Genomic DNA, 22,015 nt, shown 5'->3' with positions numbered 1-22,015 from the left:
AAGGACCTTATGGTATTGTATTATATTATTGTGCTGCATTTTCTAGGGTTTATCCTCTAGCATTTTTATTTCAGTGACATGCCAAAAATAAGTGTTGGCTGTAATGACAGTTACTACCTGTATTTGAGAAGTTTCAACTGTAAGGCTTTTTCAGAAGTTGAACAAAGTTGACATAGCACATAACTATTTTGTTTCGTTTTTAAATCACACTTGCTGGCTTGCAAGCTACTAGGAAATACTTTCTTTTCATTAAGAGGTGGGAAAAAAAAGATATTTTACTTTTACTACAGTAAAATTTTTACTGATTCCAGACCAAGGGGCTGAGATAGAGCAGAAGTTGCATGACCCACGCATGTTGCACTGGGCTGTCCCCCAGCTACACACGATCACAGCACTAGGTGCAGAATGATTCCTTGAAAGACAACAGCTCTCCACCTGCTGCTTCATTTGACAAGCCTGCAAGCTCAGGAAATAACACATTTACTAACCTTGGTTTCTCTGCACCTTGTCTTCAGCTCAGCCAGCCAAGTCATTCAAGCCCTAATAGCAGCATTTATCGTTTTGGCAAGTGAGAAGACATGGAGAAAGCAGGGAGGAAAAGACAGGAAAGAAGAGGAGCAAGGAAAGCCACACAGACAAATGAAAGGGTGCAGAGCACTTTTTACAGAAGGCAGAAATTCCCACATGCATTAGGACTTGCTGTCTAAGTAACAAGAGTTCTTGGCAAACACGACTGACTTCTTTGGAAAAAAATGTCTGTTTTAATATAGGATAGGCAGAAAGAAAACAAAAGGTGAAATAGAAGAGAGAGTCATCAAAAGAACAGGAGCTATGCAAAAACTGGAAGCAAGGGCAAAGGCCATTTGTCTTCCCCATCTATGTAAAATTGATGCCACATGACAAAGAAACAAAGATAGTGAAGGGCACCTGGGGATATTTGCTCCTTACAGACTTCCAGGAGAACTCATGCACGAGAAATGCCTACCTTTCCCTAGAAGCCTTTCTCTAAGCCAAAAATATAAATAATGGGCACAAAATTAAAAGGGTTTATCAACTCCCTGCTTCTCCACTGCTAATCAGTGGCCTGTTCACTCATTTTTTTTCAAATTACAACAAATAATGCCCTGCCCTCTGTAGTAAAACAGAGTTAGAAATGTGGAGAAAAGCTTTTGTATCTGCTGATCAAGCAAAAGACAACTTTCTTTTTTTCAAACTGCTGTTCTGACTCCAGGGTATCAATAGTTTGTCCTCCCTGCCCCACGACTACATCTGACACCACTGCCCTGACATATATCACGAGTTGAAAAGTGCTAGTCAGACTCCAAGACAAACCTGTCAATAGCGAGGCACAGACATTCACATTCTTCCCTACCTGCTTGTGAATATCAGCTGTTTGTCTGGGACCAATTCCTTGAAAAGCTTTTACTGATGGAGAAAAGGAAAGAGGGATGCAGGGAGCATTTCAAACAGGGAAAAAAAAAACACAAAAAACGAGGAAGGGAACCCCACAAAGACTGCAAAGAGAAAATAAATTTTAAAAAGCCTGTCTTCATCAGGTCCTCCCAGCAACCTTCTTTATCAGAGGTTCATTGTCAATCAATTAGCCAAGGCAGCAGGGGTCTGGAGGAAGGGGGGTAGCTCGAGAGACAATGGTCTGCCCTGTTGTATTACTATTTAATCGCTTTTCCTAAATAAATAAAGCAGCCCTGAGGTGCTGTCATGTCAAGGGAATTTATAACAAAAAACCCTTCATTTTTCATTGGTCATTACTTTTCCTTCCCTCCCACCCCTGCAGGACTAGAGAGGGTTATTACTGTAGCCGTAAGTTCCATCTTTGTGTTGCTTGCCTTTGATTCCCACTCGGACCTTGCCGCTTTCTGGCACTAATTTGTCAGGCTGAACAAAGGAGGGATTTGTACCTCCTGTAAGGTCTCAATTAGGAAAGGCTTCTGCTGTATTATGTGCCATTGGGACAGGACACAAAGACGGTAATTACAGGAATTTGCACTAAATGGCTGAAGAATTCACAGCAAAACTTTTCTTCCTCCCCCCTCCTCATCTTTCTCCAAGCTTACCCCTCCCAGCAGCCCTGGGGAGAAGGCTCTCAATGCCTGCACGCTGTAATTACCAACAGCAGGCCCCTCAGGTTAAACAGCAGCCCATGGCCGGAACGGCACAACTGCCCGCAGGGAGCAAGGAACAAGGACCGAGGCTCGGCTTGTCCGTGTGCCTCCTCTGCGCGAACTTTCCTGAACCAAACAAGTTTCCCCAGTTTCTCCCAGTTATAACTAAAATAATTTATTTCTTTGCACCATGGTAACAGCTCCAAATTCCAGCCGGCTCTAAGGGTCTCAGGAGTGGCAAAGGACTCGCTCCTACAGAAAGTGCTGTGAGCCCCCATCCTCGGGGACAGAGGATCCCCACGAGCAGCTTCCCACAGACCCTCCACAACTCAAGAGAAGTTTCTCTGCACAAGAACATTTGTTCAGTTTGGCAGACTAAAAGGACACCACAGGAGTATTGGGAATGTCTCAGGTGTATCAGGAAAAGACATCATGCGGCCCTGGTCAGAGCACCTTATTTTTACAGGGAATACATGAGTGAGTGGGGATAAATTATCCCATGTTTGGGATGATCACCCTTTCCCATTGAAAATTCTGCTCCCATACTACATAAAGCAAGACTAAAACCTGTTTCACATTGGAGACATGTATTTTGCTGCCATCCCAGGGCCTGATCCTATTTTAGAGGAGGTCATTGAAAAATTTCACTTGAAACTCTCCTGAACCTCAGTCAGAGGATGAAGCAAAATATAAAACAAATTACATAAAATCATACACATGTGGCCAAGAACAGAGCTGAATTCAGGCAGAAGCCCAAATACTGTGACCAAATCAGTAACTGCAATGATGCCAACCCTCATCATGACGCTGCCAGGTGAGTGCCATGCACTGTGGAGAGATGAGCAGGAACATAACCTGCAAGTGACTACCAGACAAGGACAAACTCAACTGCACCCACAGTCCATTTTGAAGACAGACCAGTACTTCTAGGACCCAGGTCTCCAATGGAAGGGATTCAGGCCAGCCAGTAGGTTCTGGGCCCACACAAATAGTCCCCAGAGTCACATGTGGTTCCAGAGCAACATGAGAACTACACCCCAAAGCAGCATGGGGAGGAGGCAGGACCATCACAGCTCCCATAATACAAAAGAAAAAGTCTCCAAAAGAGCTGTTTCTGCTTGAGCTGACAATTTCTGAGTGTAACTAAAGCAAGTCAGAGACTGTAGTTTAGGCATACGGTGCCCAAATTTGCTCCAGATAGGTGCGCTTGCTAAAGCAAAATGACAATGAACTGCATTCACACAGGTCCTCTCTATTTTCAATACATTCCCAAACTGGGTAAAAATGATCTTGCCTATAGGACTAGAGTCAGACAACAAATTAATTCAAACCCCTTTGATTCTGGACCACCTTTACAGCATCCGGAATCAAGAAAACAGCTCAGCCACCCTGAAGGGTAGCCCTGGCCCATGTAGTGCTGTATGCATAGGATCTAATGTTTCAGCACTGCTCATCAAAAGCAGATGAACCTCTTATTATCCCATAGGTTTTTCTCTACATTTGACAGAGAGAAAGGCTAACCACAGCCACAGTGAGGGGCAGGGAACAGCTGCGCTGCTAAAACACACACATGCTCTTTCAAGTAATTTTCTTTTCCTGCAGAGGGGGTGTGGGTGCAGGTGCTGCAACCTGGCTGCTCACCTGCACATTTGAAGCTCTGAACTGTGAGCCCTCTCTCTAGAGACAATGTGGTCAGGATGCTCAAGAAGCTGGTGGTCACAGACTGGCGCTTGGTCTTTCTGAGATCATTTCCAAGGGGCCGATCTCCAGGTTTGTTCCTAAGCGTCACCTGTGGGTTTTGAGTTAAACTTCGAGTAGCATTGGCTGCTGATTTCAGTGCCTCCATCCACTCCTGGGCCCTCTGACGGGTCTCTGCACGCAGGCGCAGCACGTCTTGGGGAAAAATGACCTGAAAGCAAGAGTCACAGCCATCCTGAGTATCTGTCTGGACCGACAGGCACACATCGACATTGTAGCTCAGCAGGGGATCTTCATCAAGCCTACCAGGTTGAAATGCCATGAGATAAGACCTGTTCAAAACAAAAGTAAATGCCTTCCAATTATTCTGGACAGTTAACCTGTAAAGAGTCCCTGATTTCAGAATATTTTGGTACTCTTTAGTGTTTTCAGTCAAATTCATGGATAGGAAGAGCTCCATAGGCTTCTCTAATAACCCATTAGTTTGAGAAAGGTCACTGTTATTTTCCGGCTTTGGCACATTCTCCAGTTTCTCCTGCTGTCTTGTAAATGCAGGCACAGAAGCACGCACCGCTTCCCAAAGTTTCTGTCCCCAGTCCAAAGTCTCCCATGAGGACTCTGCCTTCAGCTGTAGCTGTGAGCTGTCTGACAGGACAGTGTCCACCACCTTGGTTTCAATGCCCCCAGTAACAGTGACCCTTTGAAAACGCATGAGTGGATACACGGTGGGAAGAGTCTGGTTGCCACTGCTGTCCAAGCAATACAGGTACAGTTTGTACTGGGAGAGCTCAGCGTAACAGGTTTGCCAGTAGCTGTCATTGTCTCTTCTAACTTCCAAGTATCCCTTCTTCAGAAGATTTGGGAACACTGTCTTGTGTTCTGGAGGAAAAAAAATTAGAATGTTACAATTTTTTTTTTTAAATTGCCTCAAATTACTACATCATTCTGGCTGCCACATCCCTCCTACCCATACACGGCATATCTGAGGATAGGATCACAGAGATAATCTTCATCTAATAGGTTATAATTATCAAACACAAGCACTAACTCTGTATGTGAGCCATCAAGAATACAGCACTTTTTACCCAGAGGTACCAAAACACCTTACAAAAAGGGAACAAAGAAACAGAGGGACAGAGAAGCAAAGCAATTTTCCTGAGATAGCCAGAACAACAATGGCAGAGCAACAAAACACTGCAGGTCTCCCTGAACCTAGTCCAGAAGTGGACAATACTATCAAGAAATCTATTGCTAGCTAAAATACACTTTGACCATAATAAACACATACAATTTAAAACACCTTACCCTCTCTTTTCTGCTTCTTCCCAGGCTCAACTTCATGTTTTCACACACACCACCTCTGCCTCCCCCATCTTAAACAGCTCAGAGGGAAAAGGAATAGTGGTATCTGGTCAGCTCCTCTCTGCTGCTCCCTCCATCTCACACCTTTCCCCTGCTCCAGCATGATCCTCTCCAGGGTCTGCAATCCTTCAGGTTAAATGTATTCCTGCATGAGCTCTCTGTGGCCAGAGTTCCTTCAGGAAATCGCCGCATTCTCCAGCATGGGGTCCCACATGGGCCTCCAGGGAGATCTTGCTCCACCCACCACGTTCTCCCCAGGGGCTGGAGCACATTCTCATCCCTCTGACCCTCAGCTGCTCTTGACACAGCTGCCAGTGCTGTGCCCTTGCCGAGATGCACTCTGCCATCTGTGGCTGATGGGCACAGCTGTGTCCTGTGGAGGGACTGCTGGAAACCCTGCTGCCAGCACTGGGTACAGCACCTGGCACCTGGACTGACCTGGCGAATGCAGAACTGTGCCCAACACAGCAATCTCTTACATTTCAGAACAATCTTGGACCAGAACATTTTGTGCAGCTCTGTTTACTCCAGAGTTTTGCTGATTTATGAGAATCAGGCTCAGGAGTAGCAGGCACAACCAAGAATGAAAAGTGAGAGGCTGCCCAGAGGGATTCAAACACATACACGTGAGCATGTCAGCACTTCAGGTGCTTTGGAGCAGACCACAAACCCCAACCCAAAGCAAAGTCAAGGGGAATTTTCTTCATCCATGATAAAAGGACTTATCTAAAGCATTCCTTAGTTTTAAAAAAAGAGTTTCCATACAAAAATTGTTCCAATCTGATTTGCACCACTTCAGCCACCACAGGCAAGATTCATGTTTTCACCTTGGGTTAGGCATGTGGCTCTAGACAGTTCTTGTTGGTCCCTGTATAAATTCAGAAGCATTCACTTTTACACTGTAATACCAACTGTAACCCTTGGCACCCCAAAACAACCCAGGCCTAAGGAACAAACTCTTACCCCATATGAGTTCTACTTCACCCTTACAGTAAGGGTACCTGTGCTGGGACTTTACTTACAAACAGTGAAGGAATTAGCAGACACAAGTAAAGGTTTCTGCCTCCAATTATCTATCTCCCTTGGAGTCTGCTATTCCTGGCAAGGTAGCCACCGGGAAACAGTTCCTCATCCATGGCCCACCATAATTAGGTCACAACAAAATCAGCATCAATTGACCTTAACACACAGTATTACAGACCACAGCAATACAAGAGCTGGCCTACTCCAGACTTCCACCCCAGGGCTGACAGCCTTTGGAACAGGGATAGCTGGAGGCATAAAACATTTTCAGCATCTCAGCTTAACCAGTTACACTCGTGTTAACAAGCCACACTCTAACAAGCTTTAGACATCAACTCTGAGTATACTGAGGATGTCTGCAACACAGAACTAAGAGAACAGAAATATCTAGACTAGATGAAGCTTGGAAACAAAACCAGGCCTGTACAGAAACTACATCTCCAGCTGTACTGGCCTTCCCAGCTAATACAGCCAAGATTGTTGGCCAAACTGCTCTCACCACTGCTGGCTAAAGTGTGAGTCTGTCTGTCCTCCCAGAGCACAAGGAGAGTCAGGGACTCTTGCATATTTCAAGAACTTAGTTACTGTCCAGGAGCTTCTGATACCAACTGAGGCAATCCCGGGCTGTAACCCTCATTCTAAGAAGATGCTCCTGCCTTTGGCTGGAAGTACGCCTGTTGGTAATTCTCAGTTTCTTCTGTGGGCAGGACAAAGAATCAGAATAGCAGCAGTGTAAAAGGTTTGCCAGCTCTTCAGCAAAGATTAACTTTTAAGGATTTATAAGGATTAAGGAGACAAGCTCCAGTTAAACTTAATGAACATATATGAAAAGTAATTGTTTGATGTACGTAATGTTGGAATGGAAATTTCATGGGGGTTAAAAATGGAGGAAGGATGCTACCTTGCAGCCACCCTAACAAAAAGGAGGCACTTAGGTTTCACCTTGACAGCTCAGCTTCAGCTTCCCCATTCACCCACATACTCAGAATGGAGCCTGCTTTTAACACCATGCTCAAAGCACTCCATCTACAGAGATTTCCTGCAGATGTGGCTAAAACCGTAACAACCATTTTAAAAATTGCTATTTTGGCACTAGGTCTAAAAGGGTCAGTATAACTATACCTTGCATATCAATAAAGTACTCAAGAGTATTTCAGCTAAATATGAAAACTGAAAGCCTAATCTATAACCCAAAATGGCAGAGAAAAAGCACACTTTGATAGCCCAGATGGATAGATGTGCACACACATGGACACACTAAAAGAGAGCCAATTTTGTTCACTGTACATCTCTGGCCCTGACATTCATTAGTATTTCTGCACTAACTCAAAAGCCATTAATTTCTCTGAAACCCACACTAATCCCTTTGTAGTGTAGATAATGGACAGCCATTCTAGAGTCATCTTCCCTTTCTATTAATCCAATCAGGGAGGCAGCGCTTCTGCAGCTCCAACTGCAATCTCTCTCGCTTCCATCAAGTACAGATGACCGTCCAAGCTTCTCCATAATAAGACAACTCATAACCTTCCCCCAGCCACCCCTCCTTCATCTGCACACAGGTTTGCTTGTCTTTTGTTGAGTTAGAGAAAGGCTATCTCTCCCTGTCTTTCACAGGGGCAACCCCTCTCCCTCCTTCACCCCGCTCCTTCCCTTCAAGCTCTGTGAAATTGGCTCCAATGGCTCTTGCTCAAACTGGGACAGAACCAGCAGCCACCTTGATTAACATTCAAATGCCTCGTATTGTTTAGGTCAGGGCAATAGATGCTGGCAGAGACAGGTTGAATCCACATGCTGCACACACACACACACATATTAACAGCTCTGCTCCTTTATTTCCTCCACATGCACCGTGCCAGATAATGCCTTTTTACTCACAGAGCAAATGGTACCATCTCTCTATCCACCTTCCAAACAGAAAGTGCATGTCTTTTCCTCCTTACAGAGACAGGCAGAGTAAATTGAGGAAGAGAAAAAAAACCTGAAATAATCATAGTAAATGGCCCACATCTGAGCCATTTGGAGTTATAATTTCAAGGAAAGAGGTGGAAGAAGGCAGAGGAAAACAAAGAGACTCAGCAGCTGGGGACAGAGTAATATCTTCCTCAGCATCTCTTCTCTCCCTTGGGAACTGCCCCTCATCCCAGCTAGGAGCCCTGCACACAGCACTGAAACCAGGACAGCCTAGCACCCACCTACCACTCACCACACTTGGGGCAGCTGCTGCAACCAGCACCTCTGGAGAGAGACCAAATGTTGTACCAGCATATCCAGAAGACACGCACTCCGGAACAACTGACTGTACTTGCATCTCAGGATCCTTTTCAGGGTTTTAATCCTTTTCCTGTATGGCAGGAAAGCTTACTCTGTTTTCCACCACTGAAGCATTTCTGACAACAGTCATTCCAAGTAACTTGGAAAAGAGCAGAAGCAGAGATGCCTAGCTTGTGAGGAGTTTGCATCTTGAGGGGGCACTCCTCTCTGAATTCTCTAATGCTTAGTAAGAGATGAGTGTAAGTTAGAGAGTTTTTGTCACTAGTTTTCCTCTCAGATTTTTACAAAACTGAGCATTTTTGCAAAACTTACGTTTGGGACCCTTTTGGGTTTGGCTAGTCACCTTCTTGGAGGGATTTGCTAGATCAAGGGAAAACTGTGCCTCATATCTACAATAACCACTATCTTCCTACTTAAAAATACAGTCTTTTCTTCCCACCTGAGTCTGCAGATATGTATCTTCCAATTTTTCAGTGTGTAGATGCTCAACACAGTGACAGCTCTGGAGTTCCCCAAGCTCACAGGCAAACAAATCACCTACCTGGAAAAAGTACTGTAGTATCCACACTGTCAGGAGTGGTGGTATTTGAATGACCATCAAGCCATGCCGTGTTTAAAGCACTGTGTTTTAAAAATCCAAGCCTAGCTTCACTGTATGTTACAGAAGCAGTATTTTCTCTTTATTTGCCAGGCCACATGCCCAGAAATACAAAAGCCTGCCTTGAATTTACTTACAACTTCTGTCTCTGCTAGCTCTGCTTCCTGCTTGTGCCCCATAACACAAACAGGGTTTATTTTCAGCACATGAGCTCTTTTACCAGCAGGCCTAGGATACTGCCCCAAAAAGCACAGCTTCTTTTCAGGTCCTTTTCTTTCTTAGCACATGGAAAGGATTCAGTGTCATATTATTTGTATTATGATTTAGTGGTAGAATTGGCAGTGCTGGGTTAACAGCTGGAGTAGATAATCTTAAAGGTTTTTTCCAGCCTAAATGATTCTATGATTCAATAAAAGAGCAAGCAGCAAGAACAGATAAGCCCACAGTAATCGGTGTACTATGACGGTAAGGAAAAAAAAAAGTGAAGAGTTCATCTATGCAGTAACTGGGACAGCTTTGGAGGACTGGGAGACCTCTGCAGGCTCCAGAGGGAAGTCCTTTACAGCAGTGAGGACTGACAGGAGTTGCTGAAGGTCCTCTCTGTATTTCACTGCATTCATTTAATTCATTCATTCTAATGCATTAATTTAATTTGGATTGAAACCCTGAAAAGGGACGTCTTCTAAGGATGCAACCACTATAACCCTTTTAACAACTGCAACAGGTTTTATCCAACCTCCAAATACATTCTTCAATCTTTTCTGGAGAATAATTTGTAGCCACAGACACACATCTTCAAATCCTACTTTCTTGCTTTTGCGCTTCTCTTTTTAGCTCAGCTCACAGTAGCAGCAAACTCTTTGTGAGATACTCTTGTACACACAGAGGGAAGAAACAGCATGGCTACCTTGAAAAACTTGCATAGCAGCTGAACAGAACAGGTAAAGGAAACAGGTTTAAAAAGATTACTTTCAGAGCACAGAAGCTCTCCTTCCTCAAAGAAGGCATCCCAGCCTTCCAACATTCCACACAGAAAGGCTCTTGGAGGGCACACAGCAAGCACTGACAACCTGGAGAAGTGGGTCCATGGGAATTTCGTATCATAGATTAAGCTTAAAACACTAGGAGGGACACGTAGAGATCTTCAGTGGCTACATTTCAATGGAGTTTCTGTGAGCATATGAAGTTTTTACACATCAAGTCAGGAGATGCCCAAAATACAACTGACGAAAACAAAGAGCTTTGTCTCCAGACTTGTGGGTGCATTTCTGCTCTGCATCATTTCCAAAGAAAGGATGTAGAACAGAGACCTCACTTTACAAGAAGCAATATATCCCCCTAAACAAAAATAACAGCAAGTATACTTGCCTTTGTTAACCCGGAACACCCTTCTTTGGGATACAGCAACTATGTAACAATATAACACAATAACCTACACGTTTAGATTAATATTGACAAATTGAATGCTTTAATTTCTGTTAATTGTTTATGGACTGAAGAGTCATTATATAAAGAAAGAGAGCAGACATCTTGGGCCTTACAGTAAAGCTCTCTACACCCTCTTGTTAATGTCAACACTTTCACTTTATGAAAAGTGCTTTTGTTTGCATTTGCCATTCTCCTAATAGCTTTAGCATTCAAAGCTTTTTTTAAGTCTGGGAAAATCATTCAAGGAAATGATCAGAAATACACAGCAAATAAATTATTTTTTCCTGAGTCAAACTGAATAAGAAGCAAAAAGTAAAACAAACTTTGTTTTTTAAACCATAAAAAGAACAGAAATCAAGGTAAGTTTAAAAAATGATCCTTAAGCAGGAAAACACACAGAGCCCACCTCAAAGACAAAAGAAGAGAAATCAGTATGGCTCTTTTAAGAGAGATGTCACAGTTGGGTTTTGAGTGTGTTTTTTAACAACCAGCTCCTCTTTCAAGACAGATATTAACACTAAATAGGAAACTCCTCATATAAACATAAACGAAGCACCAGCACAAACCTGTGTTTCCTTGGATGTCCTCTCCCTTGGTTAATGCCAAGTAGGAAAGCAAAGCACAGTTATTGTCCTGACCAGGTGCAGGTGGCTGCTGCAGGGAGGTGCCTGTGAAGACCACTCTCCAGTTTACATGGCTGATATCAGAGCGTGACCTGTTGTGCCCTGGTTTGAACATGGAGGCTTCCTCATTCTGCACCAGGATGTCATTCACTGAACGAGGCCTATCTCTCCGCCGCTGGCAGATCTTGAAAATATTAAAAGCTGTGGTATCCCCTTCCCCTGCCCAAGCAACATTGTCAGCAGCTGTTCCCCTCTGCACCATGCGTTGCTCTTTGGCAGGGAACGCTGTCTGAGCTTTGGTTTCCAAGAGGCCATTTTTGCAGTGATCCCAGATGAGGCTACTTTTGGCTAAGGAGGCGACGTTCCTCAGGTTCCTGCTCTCTGTTATCTGATCAAATACCTCATGCCCAACCAGTTCAGGGACCTCCTGCACACCGTACACCTCAGAGGGCTGCACAATCTTTTCAAGCTTAGTATCAAAACTATTGAAAAAGTCTTCAGTCACTTCCAAGGCAGGGCTAATGTCATCCACTTCGAGAGCCTCCATATCCTGTGCTGCTGTGGGCTCAAGGCGTTGCGAGGCGTTAAGAAGATACCACATCAATATGGAGCTAAAGACCTGCTTCACATCTGTCCCTGGCACACCATTAACTCAAACGTGGTGGGCAAACAGTCACCAGGCCCAACCCATAGTGGTAGAAGTAACCAACTCAATCTGTCTTCAGAGGGAAGATCTAACACTCACTGGCCAAGTGGGCTATGGTCCCTGTATGAAACAAGTCCATTGTGATGAAGAGTACCTGTAAAGAAAAGCACAACATCACATCAGTAGGAGTCTATTCCCATAGATATCTAACCCATACATATTAAATATGTTTAATCACATCATTCCTTTCACAATAATCCCCTTCATTTAACTTTCTCCTTCAAGTGGCACTAATATTGTTGTGTATGAAGAAACCCTTCATCCTTTCTGTTGTTCACTCTGTATGGACTCTGTATAATTCCTCTCTGAACTGAAAGAGCAAGATGAGGCACCAGATGACAGGAAACCAAAGTGATACCATTTGTTAACCAAGCTTTAGAAAGCTGCGTTGAGAGGTAGCCACCTAAAGAATGCTTCATAGAGCTTCCCATAGGGTTCTAAGAAAAAGTTGATAAACTACAGGGTCATAAAATAGGCTACCCAGCCTCAAATTGTTTGCCTTTTTGTCCAAGATTGCTTGAACTCACAATTTTATGGACACCAACATGGGTTTTAGAGTGCCTACCTTGCCTACCTGTCTGCATGAACAGAACTGTGACACTTGCCAAATAAATCAATTCTCTGAGGCTGCTGCAGCACACTCCACACAGTTTCTTTCTAGAACATCACTGTAAACATAAGTGAAAACATGTAGCAACCTAAGCCCCAGAGACAATGCATCCTAACAGCAAAACAGAATACACCATATCCTGCACTGTGCCAGATCTTTACTTCCAAACGGCTGACTAACTGGGCAAAACATAAGACCAGCAAGGAGCTTTAAGGCTAGAATTATTGATAGCTGTATTGATCACCTGAGCCTACACCTGTGAGGAGGAAGGAAAGGGAGTTTCTATTCCCTACGGTGGAGTAAGGGGATGTCCCACTGCTGATTCCTGCCACACCAAGTCTGCTGCTGTCTAACTTCTCAGTCTTGAAGAACCATCCACAGTGCTGCCCTGCTGAAGGGAAATGCAGAGTAGGTATGTTTAAATTGGGATTAACTTGTCAAATGTCAGAGTTTTTGGGACTGGGAGACTGGGCATTTGTACTGGCAGGAGAACAGCAGTACCCAGAGCCTGTACATGCAGAACAGCTTAAAGTCAGAGTTTTGAACACATCAGCTCAAGTCCTAGAAGCAGCAAAGCTGCATTAGCGCAGAGCTCTGCCTAGATTAATACACTCTTAACAAAACTAATTAGCTGGGGTGGGCCGATAATTAGCTCATTAGCTTGCAAATGCTGCTGAAGTGCTACCAGGACCCATGAAGATTTACACTAAGCAGGAAAAAACATCTATTAAATAGCATCAAAACCAACCAGATAATACTTCTATTTAAGGTGGGTTTTTTAAAATCCTGAACAGCCTATTAGACTGACTTCTATTAGGAAAGCTGCTTAAATAGGCACCCTTTACTATAGCAAGCCAGAGGGAGAGAGGAAGGTGGTCAGCAAACCCCCAAGAAGGGAGCACAGAATTCTGTAGCACCCAATCTCCTCCACAATCCCCCAATGGCTTCCTCCTACCCCAGCTTCAGCTGTAGCCAGCCATGACACACTTGTGCTCAAAAGCAGCAGCTCACCCTCCTAGTAGATCTGCAGCTCAGACTACGATGTCCACAAAGACACTCCAACTAAGTAACTTCCAATCACATACACAACTCTGGAACATCAAGCCACTACATCTACAAGCTACACTGACATCTTTCTCCCCTCAACTTTTTGTAAGGATTCACTTTGCTAACCTCATAGCGAACCAGGGGAGGATCAGCTTCAATTATATTAATATAAAGACTCTGAAGATAGAGACAAAACCACAAGCAGAGGGCTGAACAAAACACACCTGGAGTTACTTCAAATCAGAACAGTAAGGGAGCAGACTCTTTGCAAAGCTGTGAAACTGTATCAGTTGACAGCAGTGGGAAATTAAGTCATTCTGGGCACATCTGCATTGTCAGCTTAATGTAGCGTGGAGTTTACTCTTGAAGCTCATTCCTGCCAGCAGCCCCATAAGAGTGGCCTGCTCCCTGGTACCACAGAGCTTGGAAGCTCAAGGAACAGCCTGAGGGACATAATGTGGTGCAACCTGTCCACTTTACATCCTTCTGTAGCGTATTTTTACAGCAAGAATGGTATTTTGAAGTTGCAAATCGCCAAGAGGCATTCACTTGAACAAAACTAGCACTAACAGAATCACAGGCCTGCAGCAAAGGCTACAGCCTGGTCCATTCACTCTGCCTCATGGGGACTGGCAGAGAATGCAGCCTTTCACTCCCTCATGCAACTGGAGCAGCAATCACTCCAGAAGGGCTTGTGACATGCCACTGCAGCATTCTAGTGATAGCAGATACAATATTTGCCTGTTCTTTATTTTAAGCCACTAGGAAAGGTGGAAAGCAAGGGATAAAAATTGACACTTACATTTAACAAGTCCATTTTTAAATGCCGGAGGCTTCAAGCAGCTGAACGTTTCTCTGGATCCTGTGAGACTGGAGCTATCCAGAACCACCCAGCCAAGTGTGGTGATGCCAAACTACAAACTGACCTCATCTCCAGTAGGATGCTGAATCACATGGTCATGAGAAGATGACAGGCCCCTGTATCACATGGTTCACAAACTGCAGCACTCATACCTTCCCAACTAGTCTGTTTGCCCAGCTCAATAAAGACGTGAAAGGTGACATCAGTGGTGGCAGGCTCATCCTTTCCTACACCACCAAAAGAGTTGTGCCAGTAATTCCCACTAGCACCAGGATCCTGCAATTATATATCCTCCATAAATGCAATTAGGCACCTTCTGACAGTAGCACTCAACAAAAATTTAGTTCAGATGTCTGCATGGATTTGGTGCCAATTGAAAGCAAACTCTGACATGGCAGTAAACAGTTTCATCAGAATCTCCTCCAGGGGAGAAAGCAGTAAAAATCACTTCCTTAATGGGCAGGGTAAAAAAAAAGGCAAACAATGGGATATGTTAAACTTCTTTTAAGTCACTATAAAATGCATTGCTTTATGTATTGTTTCTTGAAACACCTTACATTTTCCAAAGACATTCAGTCTAAGGCAGTGAATATGAGAGGAAGAAAGAAGCATCAGCCCAAACTATTACAGACTGATGAAGCTATGGGCAACTATAAGCTTGGATTTGTGCTCATCTAGGCCCCTGGGAACTAAACTTAGTGAAAAAAAGGATGAAAGAATATGCTGCATTGTACTCAGCAAAAACTGCTGTACACAGGGATTGCAGCAGCTGAAAAACAGTTTCCTGTGTATCTGCCCAGCATGAACATGCAGCTGTCAGATAATTAAAGTGCACTTACAACATGAGTAGTCTTTACTATCACAAGTTTATAGTGGCCCCATCATTCACATAGCTAAGGTAAACAGCAAGGATTACTGGTCATAGCACATGAGACACTGAAGTTCAGTTTAGTAAAGATTACCTCCCTTGGAGAAGCCACATAGATTTAACTTAGGTAACAGCACAGTCTGACAGCAGAGAAAAATCATGAATGACAAACACCAAGGAACATACACCAGAAGAGATCATTTAGCTTCCTGATACATTTTCTGGATCCTCGTGGGTCACAGAAATTATCCAAGCATTGCATAGCAAAATTTAAAAAGCACAGAAAATGCTGTGAAGCAGAGGAGAAAAGAATAAAGGAAGAATAGGAGATCTCACACAACTTGATAAGCAATCTTGTTTGTTTTGGTGCTCAGGGGACTTGGTACCTCTATTCCAGGTAATAGAGATGTTTAACACAAGTGATACACAACAGATAGAGACTTCCCCTTTCCTCTTGTACTTGGAGAGAGAATTAGAAAGGAAATATCAATGATGTTCAAGAGGTAATGCATAAATTACAGGAGCTCTCAGTCAGTAGAAGGTAGCAAAAGACAGGTAAAATTAAAAGTCCCACAAGTCTCATTGATTCTTAATGACTCTTAGGCTCAAATTCCTGGCAAAGATTAGGGTTTCTTAGAATTTTATCTCAAGAGCACAAGAGGAGTTTTACAAGCTAGCTGTACTCAAACAAGAGAGCAGGGGTGCCTCAAGCACTGGGAAGCTTGCCCTATCCCGTTCTCAACACACCGGAACATTCTGTGGGAACCAGCTGTGCTTATCTCACACTGCATTACAACTGTGGGCTGAAACTCCAAAGCCGAGAAGGAAAACAGAGAGAGATTCTTTCAGTTGGGTAACAACTGGGTAGCAGAGCAAATTCAAGCAGCCTAGGGACTTTTATTTCTGCTATGCTGTAGGCCTGGATGACTACAGTCCAGTTTATGGGCTATGTTGTTCAGACAAACCTGGTCTGAACAACAGGTCCTCTGAAGAAGAGGTGGATGCACTGTCCCTTTGAATAAAATCCACTGGAGCTGGCATACCTAAGTACATATTGAGCTTTTCTACCTGTCGGTCTGAGCAAGCTCAGGCTGTTACCTGAATGTCTTCCAGTGGTACCTGAAACAATCACAACCTACAGGTTTTGCTGCTACAAGGATTTCTGACCTGCTCTGTAAGTCACATCAGACAAGTATTGCCCTGAATCTGAACAGGACACACTTAGGTCAATGATAGTCCTTGACAACCAGGCTCTGCTGTGCAGAGCCCCTGGAAAAAGCTATGAAGCTGATGACTTAGGTGCGACCTGATAGTTAAGAAGTTGAGCTGTCTTTGTCAGGTGGGCACACCTGAGTGGACAGAAGAGGATGCACAGATGTGTCACACACACAGCCTTTACCATTGCCTGTGCAGTTCTGCACAAGGTGCTGGTACAAGGAGCTGAAGAATCCTGCAAGAGTCCTGGCTCAAGACACTTCCCTCCGAGTGGTTATGACCCCCAGGCAATACAGTGGCCAGCTCTCTGAGCAGCTGCTGAAGGCTGTACTCCTGCTTGCCTGTACTCATCTTGGAGAGGCAAGTGATAAGGAGGAATTTCACAAGGAATAACTGTAGAGAGTGAGCATCAGCTGGGACACTGTCCCTGTGCAAACATCACATTCTCTTGGATCCTGGCTGTATTTCGTTCCCATGGCACAAGGCAAGCCTTTTCCCAAGTGATTCAAAAACCCCAGGTGACCTACTGGGTCATCAAGTGAGACAAAGCACATAAACTTGTTAAATTCACCATTTCAATGGCTGGAGGAAATTTACCGGTACCTTACAAAGAAGAGAAAACTACAAGAAACTTTTCATATACAGGGAACCACAGTTTCAAAAGGTTGCCATATGACAGTTACTGGTTGGTTCAACATCACCTGGGCAATTGCCCTTAGATCACATTTTTAAAATCTCTCTCCAAAAGGCCTCTTTCCTGGACAGACAAACTGAGAAATTAACTGCTTAAATTTTTCAGATTATCCCAATTTTAAAATGTCTCACAAAAATATATTTTGACTGATATTCCTGCACAAACCCACTGGCAATACTCAGGAAAAACTCACAAAAACTGGAGAAAGAGACTCCCTGGTCAGGAATGCTTGGCTACAAGGGTCAAGAGAGGGTAGCTGAATGTAAGCATAACCATTTCCATGTTTCAAACCCACCTGTTTGCCAGTCTCATTGCCCTTAAGGATGAAATTAACTGCCAACATTTATCAGTGAAGAAGAGCTCCCACATCCTGTCTGCTAGACCCAGGGAGAGGCAAACAGCAGGAACAGCTGCAATTAACTTGAGGCCTAATTACAGTTAAGCTAAAAGACAGTGGTGATATTTTCTACTCTACAGAAAACAAAACAAAAATAAACCACTGCAAAAAGATGAAAAAAGAAGTGAACCCAGGGAGGAAGAAGAATGCCATGTTCTGTGAGGGGAAACAGACCCTTAGCAAGGACACATGAGTCTGGATCTGTGAAGCATGGATTTTCTTCAGCTGCTGATCTCACCCAGTGCCTCTAACATCCATGCCAAGCATCTTCCCCATGTGGAGAGCTAGCAGATCACAGCTCCAGAACAGCTCATCCAGTGATGAGCACACAGCAATGCACAATAAACACTGCTTACAGTATACATTATCTTTAATTTTAACTGTCATTTGTAAACAGTGATTAAAACACAAGAAACACTAAGCTGCAAAGAGCATAACAGCCTGCACTAGAACAAAGTGGGGCCAGAGGCTGAGGAGCACCCAGGAGTGTAGGAAGACAAACCATCAGAAGAATTTCTTTTCCAGAAACTGACTGCTGGACAGCTCTCCCAAGATCTTGATAGCTGACTCATTTGCCTCGAAGCCATCTGACACACATCCCTCCTGTCTGGGGAGCACCACCAAGTAATAAAGGGCTGTGTCACTTCCTGGGGATAACCAACCATTTAAAATCTCAGCAGCTGGGCTGGGATGAAGGATGAAGGACTTTAACAAGGAAAGGAACAAAAAGCCAAGCAGACTGACCACAGGGGAGCAGCTGGTGGTGACACATAGCCCAGGCTGCAGCCAGCCAAACGCATCATGGGCACTTTCTTAGGTCACATCAGACTGGAGCCCAGACCACCCCCTCTGCATGCTGCCTGGTGGCTGCCTGACCTCGCAAAATCCACAGGGACAAAAAGAACAAAGCACTGCAGTAATTTGGCCCAAGACATGGATCTGTGGTTTTAATCACACCTGTAGTCTCAAATAACAACCTGAGAGTGTAAATTATTTCTGTGCTTACATTCCAGTTTTGTCCAAGTTGTATAACTGGGATTTTATATGCTGTCCTTGTCCACAAGAACACTGCCTGTTCTGTCAGGCACACAGACACCACAAAAGAAGCTTGTCACCTCCTGAATTCAGCACAGAGTACAGAAATTGTCAAGGAACAGGGTATCCAAGAGGGGTGATACGAACTCCTCCAGTACAAGAGGAAGCATGATTGAACTAGACAAGCAGGAAACGACAAACAACATGACTCAGTCTAATACTTCTAATACTTCTATACTTCTAATGATATCTGCCTCTGTGGAGCAGCTTGGCTCCTGCTAGGATGTGGAACAACTTGGTATATGTCAGGTGAATAAAACTTCTCTTAAAAAAAAGAAGAAACATTTCTACTTAATGCAAACTGAAATTTTTTAAGTATCTCCTCACTCCACATTTTTTAGGACTAGGCTGAAGAGGAAAGACAGTCAGTCCTTAAATGTTTGACTTTTTTTTTTTTTTAAAGCTCAGAAATTAAAACATTTTCAATTTGCCCTTGTTGAGCTGTGAACAGAAGTAAAAAGCAAAGCTGGGAATAACAGCTTGCATTTCCTCACAGGCCCAAAAGAAGATAAGAAACCATCTCCCACAAGAGAATGAACAAAACACAGGAGACCAATTCCCCCCTGAGGTCCCAGCACAGCTGTAAGAAACACACTTGATATCCAAATCTGTACTGTACAGGTTTCTGAGTAGTCCTGATCTGCAGCTGGAGCTAACTCCTCTCTCCAACTGTAGTACCTAAACAATCAGCTGGGACAGTACAAGCCATTCTACAGTGAGACCTGGATTTCCCAGAACTGTTAGTGGTTGTGTGCTGACATTGAGGGAAATACAATCACAAAAAAGCTTAATCACAACCTCATTTCAGACCTCCAACTAAGCTCTTCTCTTGTTTTTCAAACAGCCTGAACCCCAGTGCATTGTCACATAAGGCAGGAGAAGGAAAAGAAGCAATGATCCAAATAATGCTTAAGTTCAACAACATACCACAGCAACCCAAATGCTCAGGTCCTGGCAGCCCTGCCACAACAGCTGACCCTGTGGGATGGCTGTAACCACAGGCACTACCACAGAGTTCCGTGACTACCCAACGCGGTCTTTTCCAAACTGAACTACATCTTCATTACAGAAAATCTTAGCAGAAACCCTGTAGAAACCTAAAGGCATCTGATGATATTGAAATGCTAACAATAATCTGACTTCAGTCGGATAAGGTCCTGCAGGAACAATGTACCTAGCTACTACAGACTGATAACAACTTTTATTCCCACTGTACTGTGCTCTGTTTCACATTTTAGATTTCTGATTTAACTCCCAAATTCATTAATTTTCAATAATTAAGACATTAAAGTGGCAAGATAACAATTACAGTTGCTTAAAGTGTATGGACATTAGACCAACTAAGATTCAGATGCCTTCTTATTCTTACTTCGAGTTTTTGTAGTCAAGTTAGTAGGGTATGCAGGGCTGAAAGTGAGATTTGTCTGTAAAGCTTTGCAGGATGAGGGCCATTTGTGCATATTTGCAGAACAGGTCAGGAGCAAGTCATGGTGCCCTACAAAAACTCGAGTAGGCTCGAGTTTCTTCCCTCACCTCACCTCGCAGGGCCAAGTGAGCCCACATTTCTGCTGATACTCCAGCCAGCACACACTCATTCCCACACAACACAGACTCTCCTGTCAGGCCTATTTGATTCCAGAACGTTTAACTCCATTGGCTGTGTCTGGGTGCCTGCTCCTTAAAAGAAGCAATTTTACTGCAAGGTAAGAAGACCGCGGCAATATGCCACGCTCTGGGCTATTGAAATAGAGAGGGGCGTCAGCACCCCGTGCCTACACATAGTGGAGTCTGACTCGAGGAGCACCCAAATTCCTAACAAGACCGTGAGCCGGGTGGGGAAAACGAGAGCGCGGGGCCTTTTTATGCAGAGGGGAACATGTCCTTGCAGACGAGCACATGACTACAGGCGTGTTCGTGCTGTAAATGCAAACGCGGCCGCGCCCGGGCCCTCCCCCACAGCCCCGCACGCTCGGGCGGGCAGGCAGCGCGGCAAAGGCTGCGGGAAGCCCAGCCCGGCCGCCCGCCCCGGAGGGGCCGGGGAGCCTCGCAGCCCCTCCGGCCCCGCCCCGCCCACGGACCAAAGGGAGGATTTATTTACCTGCGGCCGGGCCGCGCTGTGCCCGCGCTCCGGGAGGGGCCCGCGCTGGCCCTGCCCGGCGGCCCCTCCTGCCGCCGCGTCCTGCCGCAAAGCCGTCCCGGCCGCCGCGGGAAACGGCTCCGCCGCACCAAGGTTCCTGCCGCCGCCAGCGCCCGCCGAGCGTGGGGGAAACCCGCCACTCTCACTTCCCTTAAAAATACAGAACTGGAAAAACCACAGGTTTTCCTATATAAACATCAAGGGTGAAGTTGCACCTTTCCAAGTTTAAAGCGGCCGAGATTCTCAGGGAGCTGGCGCTTGGCTTCAGGAGAGATGGGAAACGCAAAATCCTAGCGGGATTTTCACAGTCCCAAATGCGAGATCGCTTACCTAGGCGCGAAGGCTGCAGGGAGCAGCGTGGTGCATGAATCCATAGCGCCACGGGGCAGCAAAAGGAGCTCTAGCAGAACCTGTTACCCGAGGAAAACAAAGAGTTACAAGACAATTACAAATGGTTTCAGGTAGCATGGCAACCCACACGGCGATACTAGTCCTACAACAGTAACCTCACGGCAAGAAATAGCCGCGTCTGGATTAGGGGTGCACGTGGATTTTGATGTGCCGTGTACACAGACCACCTCTCACTAGCACCATGCACAGGTCCAAGCTCCTGGGCACGGTGGTGTCTCGCTGGCTGTGCCGCAGGGGAGCCGGTGGTGCTGTGCTGAGCTGCAGAGATCGGGTTAGTGCTGAAGTGGAACCACAAGATGTGGTGCTGAATTGAATCCATCAAGTGGATTCACGATCCACAGCAAAAGGCAGGCGTTAGGTCAGCTTCCACCAGCTTTCATCTCCTCACATATCAACCATTTATGTATACTGTAAAACGCAACTGGCACAATTAACAAAGTGGCATTTGAATGGGTTATCTCACTTCAGTGACAGCAAGGGTAAATGAGAGCCTTTGGCATATAAAATACCAGTTAATCTGGCTGGAAATTAATTAATCTCAGCCTTCAAAAATAACATTACTAGACCACCATACATTCCAAGTCCTGCTCCCAAAGATGAATGATTCTTCACTGTTTTGTAAAGAAGGTAACAGTCAAGGATTGATCTTTTTTGTTCCAATCCAGCTGTATCCACCTAGATCCCACAAAGGACAAGGCAGTATCATTACCTGCCATGTTGTTTATCACTATCCAGCCTTTTCTCAAATGGTACTTGGACATCTCTTGGGCTCCTCAGAAGGAAAGAAACTCTCCAGGACCCCTGTGTCTGACAGTGTTTCAGAACTTTGCCTCTCTTCCAGGTACAA

General features: G+C 44.7%; 1 protein-coding gene across 8 annotated transcripts in view; it reads right to left on the bottom strand.

Moving 5' to 3' along the window:
- Positions 1 to 20,821, bottom strand: part of PLEKHM3 (pleckstrin homology domain containing M3) — a 108,345-nt gene extending 87,524 nt beyond the window's left edge. For all 8 annotated transcript variants that reach the window (XR_004498282.1, XR_004498285.1, XR_004498283.1 and 5 more), the window contains exons 1-3: positions 20,719 to 20,821; positions 11,070 to 11,926; positions 3,765 to 4,700 (exon numbers count right to left, since the gene is read on the bottom strand). Coding sequence is in view for 3 of the 8 variants with exons in the window: in XM_015634426.2 (XP_015489912.1) it covers positions 3,765 to 4,700; positions 11,070 to 11,727 (1,594 nt within the window). In the remaining 5 variants the exon portion in view is untranslated. The remainder of the gene's footprint in view (positions 1 to 3,764; positions 4,701 to 11,069; positions 11,927 to 20,718) is intronic.
- Between the last annotated feature and the right edge of the window lie 1,194 nt (positions 20,822 to 22,015).

This window comes from Parus major, chromosome 7, assembly GCF_001522545.3.
Source record: "Parus major isolate Abel chromosome 7, Parus_major1.1, whole genome shotgun sequence".
NCBI classification, from domain to species: domain Eukaryota; kingdom Metazoa; phylum Chordata; class Aves; order Passeriformes; family Paridae; genus Parus; species Parus major.
The sequence above is the reverse complement of the archived record's forward strand: the minus strand, read 5'-3'. Positions and strand labels throughout refer to the sequence as shown.